Raw genomic sequence first — 15,441 nt, forward strand, 5'->3', positions numbered from 1 at the left:
GTGGCCTATTTTTTGGTAGATTATTATTCCTCCTTCCTTTTATCGTGAGTTACCAAAAATTATAATAAATATTAAATGGTCATATAGTACACAATTATTTTTTTAGTATTGGAGACATAGTTTAAGTTAATGTTAAGTAAATAAGAATGTTAGAAAATAATAACTTGTAAATATTTTACTTCAATTAAGAAATTAACTTGGGCTACTTTTAAGTATCAATTATACGATATATCAATTACTATAATTTCTGTAAAACAACACTGTTTTTGAAGAGATTGATATTTGACACTAATAAATTAACACTAATCTTCCGGTACCATAACTTGAAAATATTTAGTTCAAAATAGTTATTCTGGGTTGTCAATTTGGTTATTTTGAATGAAATATCGGTTAATTTTTGTTAATAACTTGAAGGTAATGGTAAATTCTAAAATCATTCAAACTTTAATTAATCGGAATGTGGGATCTATTAACATGTCATTGTAATATCAGAACCTTAGAAAATTGTTTTGAATTTTAGATAAGTAGGCGATGTAAGTAAGAAGGTTATGACTGTTATGAGATTGAATTAAAAAGAATTAGTCTTGTGTGAAAATAACTTCAACAAATGACCAATTATTTTGAAGAAGTTTTTGGAATTCTCTATTCTTATTAATTCGTTATGGCTGTCAAGAAGACATCATACCCTCACGTGTTGTCTGTTTTACTAACGTACATTATAACAAATTTCCATTTAGTAGAATCCATTTTATGTTGTTAACTTAAATACTGTGTAAATTTACCTATTACCAAAATTAAAGGTTAGAATATTATTTAGGGCAATATGTGGGTTTAATTGCAATTTTTATTTTACTGTGAGTTATGAGTATTTTAAAGTTATTTATATTTTAAACATAACTATAACTCACTCCAAATTTAAAATATCAATAAAAGCCTACGTGATGCCCTATGTAATGTTTTTATCATAAATTTTGATAATAAGTAAATTTGCTAATATTCTAGACGTCTCACCCTCGTGTATTATCTTCGTCTTACACATGGGACGACATAGTAAATTTTCGTTCATCAGTTTCAATAGTGTGCTCTTAGTTTTGATATTAAAGTTAATTGACCTATTATCAAACTTTTAGTTAAGAACATTATCTGTGTTCTCTCGTTATTTTTTAAGATATTTTTAATTTTTAAGTAAGTTTTGAGCGTTTTGAAATATTTATATTTTTCATACTCTATAACTTGCGGGTGCAAGATTCTCTCTAAATGTGATTTTGAATCAAATTTATTAATATCAAGATCGTTAACAGTAGTTGCAGTTTATATAACTAAAAATAACATTTTATATATAAAAAAAAAATTATGTTTAATATTTTTTTTTAATTCATTTTTTTTTTTTTTTTTTTAATGAAAATGAAGTTTTTATACATTTACCTGTATGAGTTTAAAAATACACTTCCAACCTGATAATCATGTCGCTGATTTTATAACTTTTTTATTTCCTTTTACATTTAACACATTTTTCGAATATTAAACTAGATATTAAAGAATTAGAACTACTTTTGATATTAAAACTAATTGAAAAACCAGTAGAGATAAATGATAAATTATTATTCCGTGTGACCACAGAAGAAGTACTTAATGGATCTGGAAAAAATTTGTGTAGTTTTCTATTTGGTGCAAGTATGATTGATTATATAAAAATTATTTAAACTCAAATGTGATTCGGATTCTAAATATGTATTTATCATTGGTAGTCAACATAGATTACACGTGAACCAATAAATCAGTAAAAATTTAATTTAGTTTACTGTAAATGTGTACACATTAAGATTAATGCGTAATGTTAATTTATTTCGAGATGAAATTAATTAGTTCCTGTTTTTAAATGAAAACCGTTAAAATAAATAACGTATTTTAATAATAACGTTTTAATTTTATTCTATGAAAAAATATCTTACAATATTGATTACAACTTGGCACATCAATTCCAATTGGTGTAAGTATACAATACTTACATCAACTGTTTATATTTAATTTATTGTATTATTTATTTTTTTATACATTTAAATTCAATTTCACTAAAGGTTTAAATATGAATCAATTATTTAATAAAATATATATTTGTGCTTTGATTTTGAGGTTGAATACATTAGATCAAGAACATTTAGATATTCATTATAATATTTATAACTAATATGTTATCATAATTAACATTATACCTTCAGTTTTGTTATAAATATGAAGTTTAAAAAAAAGTTGCATTACCTATAGTTGTAATAATTTTTTAATGCGTATTATACTCACGTGAGTCGATTTACACTAGATACCTATGATGTATTATTTGTGATTTAACTCGTTGAATTCATATCGATTTCCACGTGGGAGTCTTTCGGAAAATAGTGTACTGTATGCTAACTAAAATAACTGATATATTCCCATAGTAGTTCCACACAATGTTCATTATTCCTTTTATTATGAAAAAAACAATTTTATACTGAGGTCATTTAAAAATCATTTATGTATTATATCCAATGGTTTCATAACGATTAGTAGTGGTGTATGAAAATCCACATGAATGTAAATTTATAAAAATTATAGTTAATTGTATATTAAATTTTTTTTTATACAAAATATTTTTTAATTTTTTACTCGATAAACAGTTTTTAAGTATTAATGAATGGTTCTTTAAATAATAAAAAGTATAGCTTTTTAAAAAATTGAATTATTAATTTATAAATTGAAATTAACTAATTTTGCCACCATTATAATTTTTGATGTGCTTAGTGAATCGCTTTGTTGAATACGATTTAAATTAATGATTTTGTAATTTATGTCAAAATTTTTATGACATTACACAATATAGGTAGGTACATGGCTTAATATTATTTGTTTATGCAAATTTTTAATATCTGATAAAGTTATTTAAGATAGGTATTTTACTCGGTATTTTATTATTATGCCTAATAGAGTATTATTTTAACACTTAATAAATGTTTTGTTTTGAGGTTACACCTGTACCACTATAGCGATATTTATTTTTATTTTTTAATTTATACTAACGAAAAATTACCGTTAACATTGAACTTTAAATATTTGAACATGCCTAATATAAATACATATTTTATATGATTTATATGAAATTTAACGTTGTGTAACTCATTTGTAGTGTATTTGTAACACATAATTTTCTATGGATTATATTTTAAACGTTTGTATAGGTATAGCTTAAATATTGCTTTTAAAATGTGGTAAATAATGAAATATCCTATACCTACTTATATCAAGTATTAAATTTAACAATAAAGTAATTAAGATCTAATACAGTTTTTTAACTGCTACCTGTAAAAAAAAAAACATTTAAATGTTATTGTCTAAGAAATATTTTTCGAATATGTAACTTAACATAAAAATTAAATAAGACTAGGTATTATTTAGCGTTAGAATATTTCGATGAGGTATTAAAAAAGGTATTTTTGTCATATCTATTGTTATTTGTTCGTTTAAAAATAATCAGCTCTCTCTGTAACTTATAACGATGATGTCATGATGCGGGGTTTAACATTTCATACTTTTTTGAAATAAAATGGTAAATTTACGTGATAACTATCATTTGTAGTCAATGTTTCATTCTTCGTTAAAAAATTATTTCAAGTACACAAATAATATGGATTGTGATGAAAAAGTAAAATAAAAAGTACCTCTTCAGTCGTTGTCTGGTATCATAATAAATTATCTCTGAGTACCTACCGACCTATACCTGCTAGTTAGGATAATTGATACATTTCGTAATATATTAATATAATAAGAACTGCTGTATTGAGCGGAAGGTGGAGGAACTCCAGTGCTTTAGTTCAACCGTCGTGCCACAGGCCCACCTCTTCGTCGGAGTCGCGAAGACTAACCGCTGACGTCATGATATTGTAATAGCTTTCCATTTGGGCAATTGAGCATATACAATATACATAATAATAATAATATACAGAGTGATTTGAGTAAGCAAGTGTCGCACAATTTTTGCAGTTGAAGAGCCAAACTGTTTAACGACCTTATCACCCGTTTCACACTAAAATTCACTATAATTGTCTAATGATTACGTCTTGTAAATAGACGTGTGAAAAGCAACTCGTGCACGTGCCTCAATATCACTCTCCGTTGTGGCTAGTCATCAAATACCAGTCGAAAGCTTTTACGAATATTATCGATATACCGTAGACCTTTTTATGATGTTTCTTGGCTTTGATTCACATCGTGTTAATGTCTCTGTATTATTACGAATTACACGGCAATAGATTTTTGCGCGTAAGATTCATTAAATACGTACGTTGCGTGCATGTGCTGCCCGTGCCCTGTGAATTTTATGAGGGCGCAAAACATGTTGCAAATGTTTTTAGTGAATGAACACGAACAAATTCAACGAAGACGTGTGAAAATGAATGGCGGTGGCGATGGGAAAGCTTTGTATATAGTACGGTGTTGGGTGGTTTCATAAGCGTTGGCTGGCGGGCCGGTGGTGTAACTAGGGGTATAACTTCTCAAGTGTAAGGTGTATCGTTACGTAAGTAATAATACGTGGGAGGCGATATAATTACGTGTTTTCTCTTTCAAAAGAAAAAGTTTTCGATTTTCGGTGTTCATGAGTAGGAGGAAGAGGAAAGGAGGAGGGGAAGGGACGTGATAGGTAGATGGGTGCACTAGAAAAAATCCATATCGTCGATATTTGCAGATGGTTATCCTTTAAAGGGTTCAAAATCGCATATGTAGGTGTATAATATAATATTTCAATATCACGTGCGTCCGCGCGCGCGCGTGTGTGTGTGTGTGGGTTTAATGTCGTCTGGTTGGTGGGTTTTCGTGGGGTGGAGGGTTGATTGAACGTCACACCGCACAGCACCGGTCGGCGGGGCGCACACGTACGTACGTCGCTGTTTCATAAATTCTGGGCTTCATCGCCGCCGTTTTCGGGCCCACGTGGTCAAGGCCACGTTCTCCAACGTCATTGCCGGCGGCATCAAACAAAAGCCCTCGTGCGATATGGGCGGCAGCGACGCGTGCCCAGGTTATGGTTAGGGTAAGTGGTGGTGTGTTTGTCGGCGGCGGCGATTGGCGATCGATGGTAACAACACCGCTTGCGTCACGATGTCGCCGGCCGCGGCGTCTACCAGAGAGAACGGACGGATGTGTTTGAATGTAGCTGACGCCCACGACTACGATTTAGCACGAATTTCAATCAAATAAACGGTACATACATCGCTACGGTATATGTGTTCTTATAACGCAAAATATTACGAAGAGAACCTGATGGTAGCTGGAGTTAGAAATGACTTTCCATCTCTGCAGTTTTTAAATTAACGTTTTTGAACTGTGATAAGACTGGCGGACAGCTGTCGTTGAACCATATATCTTAGAGATCTTGTTACATTCTTTGTATTTTGGTTTTGTTCACAAAAAGACATGGTGTTTAAATTTTAACGAGGTATATATGTGACAATAAATATTATTATTTTATCACTATTCACATGTGAGAAACGTTTCTAACTAAGAACTCTGCTTGCCAAGGTCACCAATGGTTGACTCCAAAGGGCGATCGTGTACTACATAGGTATAATATAATCATAACGTTTTTTTTTTACTGAACTCTTGTTTCTTATCGCTACGAAACGGGGTAAACTCCGATCCTTTTGTAATCGCAAAACGACGCTATACTATCGTCAACATGGCATAGTATTAGTACAAATATTATTTCTTATCGTAATAATTTAATTAATAATAAATAATGATGGGCGGTATTTAAATAAAATCAGTAAGTAAACTAGAGGTGTATAATTGATGTGAATTTTTAGTGGTAAAAAATTATTATTTTATGTTGTTAACATGTTATAATATGATAAAAAAAAACCTAATAAATTGTTACTGTAAATATTAATATGTACATAATCATTTTATGTACAAATAAGGTATAAATATTGATTTTTTACTACCGGAAATCACTTTGAATAGTCAAAATTAGTTATTTTGTATCACCGCCATCTATTATACACATTAATGCGTAAATTCTTGAAAAGAAGAATTAAAACAAATCCTCTACTCGAACAACTATTTTCAGTTGCGTCATCATAAATTGATTTTGGGGCTAATCCCGAAAAGAAAAAAAAACTATTTGTATTGTATGTATTATACACCGTTGCTCCTCATAGCCCAATACTACACACGAGAGTCACCACCTACCACCACCCTCTTGTAAAGTGCAGCCCACGCGTCAAACACTACGTGTCTTTCAACCCGACTACCCCTTTGCGCGGGCGGCCGCGTGCCAAATTAAATTGCCTACGGCCCACGTAATTTCCAACGTTTGTTGAACCGAGTTCATCCGTCGCCGTTATAGTGTCAACGTCGTCTTATACCACCCCTCCGTTGAACGACAATAAAACTACGTGCCTTTACCATCACGCACTTGTGTATCGCCACAAGATCTGTCTCTATGTACTTGGATTTCACGTTATTTTCTTACTGTGAGTAGGTATTAGGTAATAACTAATATGTAGTAATTTATATTCCCGTTAGGATTTTTCCAAAATTGATTAAATATAATATATTAATATTATTAATAATAATAATTTATTATCCTGGTGGTGTTGTGTTTTCTGTGAAGTTTTATTGAATGTAATATTGTATCTTGTTCATAGTAATTAATTTTATAAACGTTTCTGACTAAGCCAACTAAGGTAAACGTAACTAATTAAAAATTATAATTGTTGGTAAACAACCAATTAGAGAATATGTTCGTTCAGTCTATTTGTAACGTTTATTTTTGTCAATCGATAGATTATCAAAATGGAATATATTAAAATCGTTGGATATCACGATTTATATGGGTAAATTTTAAAATTCTAAATATAACTACATATATTAATGTTAAATTTACTATCATCGGTAAAATATTTTGCTACTTCAACTTGCGTGTATGTAGAGCAATATGCATAAACTCGTTAGTGGTCAACAATGAACTTCCAACAAGTTTTCGATGTTGCAATGTTTTTTCTTTAACACCAATATTATTGAAAATAATGCATTGCTTTACAAGTATACATTTATAAATTTTATGTTGTCAAAATTATTTTTTACACTAGTTATATAGAAAAAAAAAAACAATTTTCGTTTTCTTCTTTTATCCTTAAGGTTTGAAATTTACTTAATTTCAAATGATAATTGTGTGCTTCATACTTCATACATATGTTTGACCCTCTGAACGATTACGACATAGACTGTTTCAGTTATAGTTTAAACGATCTGAAGTTTGTATTTCCGTACGTTTTGTTGTTCTATTCGATATTTTGATCTCAATGTACTAAATCGGTATTGATAAAATCCGGATTTACCGGATTTCGGTAGAAAGAAAAAAGTGTGTTTAATTTTATAACAAACCGGATTTTATTTGATTGTGGTATCGCCGTCGTCGTTCGAATTACAATATCATTTGACCGATTTCCTGAAGTAGTATTACAGTGCCTTGTAGGTGTGTATCATACCATGATGTAGTACTGTAGTAGTAGCCATTTACTATTTTGAGACTTCGTCACCACTGTTAACGTTCTATAAAAATAGCATAAGTAAAAAATCTGAGCCCAGAGGGTTGTGTAACGATATCAACATTTTATCCTGTGTTTGAATTGGTGCCGTTCGTAGACGGTGTCCCGTTACGAAGTCGCATATAATTCGTTTAAATTGTTTCTCGACAAGCGATTTACGATACTCTTGTTTTCCCTGTCATACGGAAAATTGAAAAATTGCAGTGGGCTTATGTGTGTTGGTTAACGTATGTTATCCGCTCTATTTACATGCGCTTGTTTGTGTGTATTGCAACCTAGGTCACTGTTAAATAAAGTTACGGCTGATAACTGATGTCCGATAATCAAATTTGTTTTTAGGGTTAATTGTTAGTTACTGAGTAGACGAGTGAGTGTCGTTTCTTTCTTTCGTTAGACAAGACGTTATTTATATTAAAACGACGTTTAATTAAATAACTGTTAACAGCGTTTGACATTTACGCACATACCTAAAAAGAAAACTATTGTACATCCTTCTAACTAGCCACAAGTTCTTTCAGTTTCGTCGAAGATTTAAAAGAAAATTTAAAGCGATGTGTGTCAAACTTTTTCCTGCTTTTATCGTATCCATTTCTCGACTAATCATCGCTAGCCTCTTATGTGTTTAAACGTTGTCGCCGAATCACATCTATACGGTCATATTTAGTATAATATACCTATTATTATTAATCTATTTCGTGTAATAATTATTAACATGCCCGTAAACATAAAATACAGTCATACACGTACATACCAACGAATGCATACCGTCGTCACTACCCGCTGTTGCACTCTTCCCCTACCACACCCCCACGACATACAACCAGTTGCCACCGTGGCGTTGTCTGGATTCATTTTCATAGGTTTTTTTTTATATTTTTATTATATTTAAACCCAAAGTTTTTTCCCGTATAAACAGTTCGATGCAACAATAATAATATTACAATATCCTCGGAAATAAATTTCTTAGACGTGCGCGCACACCCGGTTTACGGAACAAACAGTGGCGGTAAAGACGAAACCGATGGGAATGTTTACGTGTCGCCTGCTCGCTTGCGTGAGGAGAATAAAAAAAAGCATTCATCGGCGGGTGTGCAAGTGAGAAGAGTGAGTACGCGACTCGTTGTTTTTTGTCGATATCGTGAAATTTATGCGACCTGTTGCTGTATGCATATACGCACATGCGTGAAATGTGTTTATCTCGCATTTTTTGTCGGTACATTTTTCGACCGCGAGATAATCTGCTTTTTTTCTTCGCAACCGACGTTTCTTGTACTACTATGCACGTGTGTGTTCGTGTTCATAATTGTTGGACGTTTGAATGTCGGGAGGCAATGACGATAATAATAATTATTATGATTGTCATCTGAGAGCACCGGTGAAACAAACACCACGTGTTCGTATTTTATCAACGTAAATTTATATTAATTTTTTACATTGATCGTGTGTGTGCATACCTGAACGTGGTGTGGCGCGTGTGCAAGTGAATAGTGATCAGCGATCCACTGATCGCCGTTATTACTTATTGTATAACGATATCGAGTTGTGTAAAGCGGGCGTGTATTTATTTCGACCGGATATTCGTCGGAAAAAATATGCTTATGAGTTATAATTAACTCAAGACATATATAAATAATAATCCATTCGATCTGAAATAGACGCAGTGTTTTTCTTATTAATATTTGTTATTTTGAAAGTACCTATTTGCATTTCTTTTTTATCAATAATTGCAATTTTATAGTAATAATATTTACAATAGATATTGACACATAACGGAGATTTATTCATTTTAATCCACCGATTATCGATGGAAGCACGTCACCACGATTAATATTTAAAACGAACTCGATTGGTAAATGCTAATAGTTTAAATTATAATAATGTGTCGATCCTATATAGTTTGCTAAATAAATACAAATCTATCACAGTTAATATTATTTGGTACACGTGCTACACTGCTGCATGATTCAGTCTCGTGCAATATTATCGTTACCAGTCTATAGATATTTTCAAAACGGTATTTATTTTTTAAAGATAGTATTTACTTTGTACTTCTCTTGGGGATACCATCACATTATGCGTTTGTCCGAAGTTATACACTTTAATTATGTGTTACAATTATGCAATGCTATTCGCCAGTGTATATTTCCGTTTCAATTTTTATTATACGTGATTTAACGACTTATGTATGGTAGGTTGGCATTTGGGGAATTTTAATTTCGTCATCGGTACAACGAAATATGTTTTTGATAGAAATTATTATTAATTCAAATTTAAAAAAAAAATTAAATCTCTTCGTTTCTCTTAGACTCGTAAATAATGAATGTGTTGTATTTGAGTTTCAAAACATTAACCGCCTACTTAATTTACAACAATTGATAACTGAACTGTGGTAGGCCAGAACCTAATAAATTATGTTATTCCTCACGTCTTGTGATTAGCTATATTATATTGGTGTTATTAGTTTATTACATTGTGTACGTAAATTTACGCGCACACTGCACATCCTCCGCACTATAGGTACGCGGTCTACTATGACTGTTGATGCGATGTTGTTATCACGTCACGACCAAGGTCGAATCGTCGTCGAAATGAAGTTACGTTTACGGATCGGTCAAATTTGTTTTAGATATTTTATTTTTTTCGTCAGCAGTGATTTAATAATATATTATAACTTCTCGAAATGTACCTACGACCTACAGTGTGATATCTGAGTTGCGACGTTCACAATCGCGTTTCGGGTGACAAACAATGCACGAGCTGCCGCCGCGTATACCTGAGCCACCACTCGTTTTGTATGCCGATATCGTCACTATTCATTTTGTTAAACCGCCTTATAATTATTATTATTATTATTATACTTTATGATCCGCGTGCATTGTGCGACCACTCTGGCTATTATACACTAATACAATATATATATATTTATAATTTACAATTGATTACCGCCATCACAATAATCGGTGGAATAATAAAATATTATTATTATTATTATTATTATTATATTGTGAGCCCGTCGCGTAAGTAACTAACCGTCTTATCGCCGCGGTCGTTAAAACCCCCCGGAAAACTTTACAGAAATAGCCCACAACCGACGAACGAGTGTGCGGTCTCGTGTGTGTTCGTGTGTGCGCGCGCGCGCTAGCAGTGGCTCGTGTTCTGTTTTGTAACACATCTATTGTGGTGCGTACGTCGCGACTGAAGACGACAGACCCGTTTTCGGTGGTTGTCGGTCGTGGATAAATATTGTTATTTTTTTTCGAAACAGAAAAAAATACACAGTACGTTAATATTATATAATTCCATTATCGTCAACTCCGTCACCGTGTTCTCCCCCCGCGTACCAAGAGGTTTGTGTGTGAGATTTTAAATCGCCTATTTATATTTTACCGCGAATATATATTTTGTAATTTGTATTATTTATTTATTTTCTGTTAAGGCCCGATCGGTTAGTTATTATAATATTTTGTGTTTGCACGCTAACCGTTGTAGTATTATTATTAAACAACCATTTAAATTTTTCGTCTTGTATTTTCTCAGATATCATTTGAAAACGTGTAAGAATCGTTTCAACGAGTAGTGTTGTGGAGCTCGTCGTCATCGTCTCCTTCGGTGGAGATATACGACCGTCTTAGATAAGACAAACAGAATTCCAAGAAGCAGTGAACGGCGCCGTTCTGCGGACCCTAACGCCGCCGCCGACAACATGGGTCGTAAGAAAATACAAATATCGCGTATCACCGACGAACGCAATCGTCAGGTAAATCATTTCATTATTGTTACGAACCTACCTACCTTCGTACTTTTATTTTTGGTCTGTCTAAAGAAAGACATTTGGTCGAAATTAGTATAATTATATAATATTTAGTAGTTGTAGTATTAGTAGCGAAACTACTTGGATTATCATTATTAGTAGTAATTAGTGTCAGAATTCGATTGGTTAAAAAATTCATGTACATAATATTTTCCAATAAAATCGTTCATAATAAAGAGCTTATGAAACTATTGTTTTGTTAATTATATGTTATGTATTTTGTTTGAATCGACCCCTGATGATGATTCCAGCACCCTGTTTTTTTATCGTTTAAGATTGTTTAATGATACATTGGTATCTAACTAATAATGATTATGTAAGTAGCTGGTAACTATAAACATTTTTCAGTTTCGATTAAATTGATGGTGAAATAATACTCAATAATTTAAGCAGGAGGGAAGGGACTCGCATAGAAAAATAAGCCGTGTTTTAGACGTGAATAACAATGATAATTAAAATTCTTTAACATCCAAAGATTTTTCTTATATGGCATTTATTTCAGCACCACAACAAAACCATCAAAAGCTTTTACCGTTCTAATAATTACAATTTATTTTAACAAATTTGGAGTGAAAACAATATCTATGATAAACATTGCACCGTGTTTAAATACCAACATAGTTTTATATGTAATTTGTCAAGTGTTGGTTTTGCTTAGTTTACTGTTTTTTGTCTGTAAATTGTAATATAGGACCAAATGTTTTTATTTTTGTGCAACTTTTTATCACAAAATAACTATTTTATGTTTCTATTATTTAGTTATTATTTTTGTTTGTTTATTTCTAATTTTAATATGTTAATAAATTCAATGTCATCCAAATACAGTGTATTAACATTTTTTTGCTTTCATTTATTAGGTATTTATTTTTTAATTTATTATCACCGAACTATAATAGCAATTTATAATGTTTTGATTTAGGTTACCTTTAACAAGAGAAAATTTGGCGTAATGAAAAAAGCATATGAACTGAGTGTATTATGTGATTGCGAAATTGCTCTAATCATATTCAGCAGTTCTAATAAATTATATCAATATGCTAGTACAGACATGGATAAAGTGTTGCTCAAATATACAGAGTACAACGAACCTCATGAATCGCTCACCAATAAAAATATTATTGAAGTAATAATATTATATTAACTATTAACTATTATTAATTATTTAAATCTTATGCATTTTTTTAAATTTTATAGCAATTGAACAAAAAAGAACTTAAAGGTGGTGCATTGAGCCCCGAGAGTCCAGATGGAAGTTGTGATGATACACAAGGACCATACCAACTTACACCTAGAACTGAAGCAAAATACAGTAAAATCGATGAAGAGTTCCAGCTATTAATGCAACATCAAAGAATGGCCAGAGTAATTATTTTGTCTAGCAAAAAACCATGAAATCTATGTACATAATTTCAATAACTTTTTAGAATAATGTAAGTGCTAATTATTCACTTCCAACTACTATGCCTGTAAACAACATGTATAATGATTCTGGAAATTTACAACTGCAACACAACGCTAGCCCAAGGCCTCCATCGTCGTCTGATGCTGATTCTGGTTAGTCATTTTATATGTGATAACGAATCAAAATTATTATTTATTGTATTTTTTTTTCTAGTTTATCCTCCTGGTAGTATGTTGGAAATGAGTAATGGATACCAAGCATCTTCATCGCCTGCACTAGTCAATTCACCTTCTTCTCCGGGACAACTAGTCATGTCACCATCACCTACGCCCAAAGCCTTAAATGCTTCTAATAGAGCTACTCCACCACCTAGACATCATTCACCTAGACCCAATTTACGTATAGTCATGCCCAATGCTCCTCCTAGTCATCATGAAGATAACAATGTATTTATTATTTTTTATAATTTGTGTTTTTGAAATTTATTAAATAAAACAATAAATTATTTTCATATTTTAGGCAAACTCCATTAACACACCATCTGTCTCTCTAAACACACCAGTTGTAGCACTCCATACACCTGGATTGGGTGGCTCGTATCATGGTATTTTTACTGATCTTACATCTACTGACATGGGTCTTTCATCAGCATTGAATTGGTCAAATCAACTAGCACACAACAGGTTTGTTTTTATTTTTTAATATAATTTGATCGCATTATGTATATATAAAAAAAAACTGTATGTTCTAGTGGAATGTCTCACTTAGGAGTACCAAACTCATCACCACCTTCTTCACCATCACCAAATTCCGTCCGCATTAAAAGCGAGCCTAATTCACCACCACATTTACATCACCATACGTCTTCAGCAACCTCTGGAACAGCACCTAACACTGTTGTTTCACATTCTATCAGTCATTTATCTTTACCACATGCTCACACTTCAATACCGTCCCATCACTTGTCAGTCACAGGTAAACATTTCATTTACTTTCATCTCCCTTGATAATATGTAATTGTATTTTCATCATTTATTTTGTTGTTTTAAAACTAGAACGTTTTATACTAGGCGGACAGTTGCCCAGTAACCAGAGCTTAGTAGATTCAAGACATGACTTTGAAGGAGGACCGCAACCAAAAAGATTGCGTGATACTTGGCCAACATGACTAAATTGTTAAGTACAGATGACATCACACTGCTACTTCATCCAAAATATTTTTTTTGAACATAAAGATTATTTATTTTATACTTATGGACCGCATGACTTCTACTCTCTATTCAGGACAACATATGACTTACATTAAGTAACTAAATTATTTTTGAAAATTTCTTTTCTTTTTATCCATTTTTCATTGTTAATTCCATAACATATCTCGACTATGTTCTTAACATTTGTAAATAAATTTGTATTTATTACTTCTATTTTGTCAGATATGATAATATGTTGATCCAAATACATATTACAAAACGTTAATGTCTAGTCCTGTTACAATAGAATGTAGGCTACATTTACTAGTCAATAAAACAATAAGACGAAAATTGATTATATCGGCCAAAATTCATTGATAGACTAAGTAAATATTATATTGTTGTTAAATTACACTAACATATTTTAAATTAGTTGTTTTGTTTGTTAAATAACATTTGAGAGTAAATTAAAATTAAAATTATGCAAATTGTATGTACATTATTGTTGTGTTATCATATATATAGTAGATATAAAAACTATACAATATATATATATATTATAATAATCAACTCCTTTTTAAGTACATGTATTGAGATATTTCTTTAAAAATATTAGGTTTTTGTTTTGTATAAGATTTTGATACCTAATAATTGTGTATGATAATAATATGTTAAAGTTATATTTTTAAGTGCAATTTCATGGCCATTATTTTCAATCAAAATTATTAACAAAAGTGTATACCATTTATAAAGTTAGTTGATATTTTTGTAAAAAGAAAAAAAATGTGAAAATGTTTAAAGAAATTATTATGTTTAGTATGTAAGCGGTGCTATGTGTAAACTTTTTGGTGCCATTTAAATATTTTAGTCAGCACTATGTTTTACCTGATTTTAGTTTAATTGTTTTGTTATAAATAATAGTAGGTACTGTTCTCGCAACACACTAGTAGGCTCAATTTTCTATATAAATATATGATTAATATGTATAAAACGTAACAATGATGACCACAGGGCAGACATTTTCATTGAAATTCTATTTGAGAGCTTACTTATTTTATATTTTTGACCATTGTAACATAATACAGGGTTCGTTTATGAAAAGTTTACAAACAAAATTAAAATTATTTAAAGGGTTCAACCGAATATTATTTTATTCTTTCTAGTTTTTCAACACATTATTTTTCTCGTTATTTCTTAACACTTGTTGTATATTCATATTATGTACTGATTGTAAATTTAACATATTAGAGCGTTTGTTAATATATATAATATATATATATTTATTTATATATATAAATAGAAATAAAATTACTCATTTTGTTATATATTTTTTTTTTCATTTTTAAGTATAAATCAAACAGTGCACAATGGTTTTTATTTTTTAGTTTGACCAACATTTGTGTACCCCAGCATTATTTTAGTATTGTTTGTTTGTTCTTTTTTTTCTGCTAACATTAA

General features: G+C 31.1%; 1 protein-coding gene across 5 annotated transcripts in view; it reads left to right on the plus strand.

Moving 5' to 3' along the window:
* LOC112604161 (myocyte-specific enhancer factor 2-like) overlaps window positions 1–14,099 on the plus strand; it is an 83,318-nt gene extending 69,219 nt beyond the window's left edge. For 2 of the 5 annotated variants that reach the window (XM_025353063.1, XM_025353062.1), the window contains 8 exons: window positions 11,118–11,337; window positions 12,311–12,514; window positions 12,586–12,753; window positions 12,816–12,945; window positions 13,007–13,239; window positions 13,313–13,476; window positions 13,545–13,768; window positions 13,849–14,099. In XM_025353063.1, the coding sequence (XP_025208848.1) occupies window positions 11,284–11,337; window positions 12,311–12,514; window positions 12,586–12,753; window positions 12,816–12,945; window positions 13,007–13,239; window positions 13,313–13,476; window positions 13,545–13,768; window positions 13,849–13,961 (1,290 nt within the window). In that variant the 5' untranslated portion in view covers window positions 11,118–11,283 and the 3' untranslated portion in view covers window positions 13,962–14,099. Of the gene's footprint in view, window positions 1–10,764; window positions 10,928–11,117; window positions 11,338–12,310; window positions 12,515–12,585; window positions 12,754–12,815; window positions 12,946–13,006; window positions 13,240–13,312; window positions 13,477–13,544; window positions 13,769–13,848 lie in introns of those variants that run through there. The other 3 variants (XM_025353065.1, XM_025353064.1, XM_025353066.1) reach the window with 3 other exon arrangements.
* The last annotated feature ends 1,342 nt before the right edge of the window (window positions 14,100–15,441 follow it).

This window comes from Melanaphis sacchari, unplaced genomic scaffold, assembly GCF_002803265.2.
Source record: "Melanaphis sacchari strain LSU unplaced genomic scaffold, SCAv2.0 Contig11_pilon_pilon, whole genome shotgun sequence".
NCBI classification, from domain to species: Eukaryota; Metazoa; Arthropoda; class Insecta; order Hemiptera; family Aphididae; genus Melanaphis; species Melanaphis sacchari.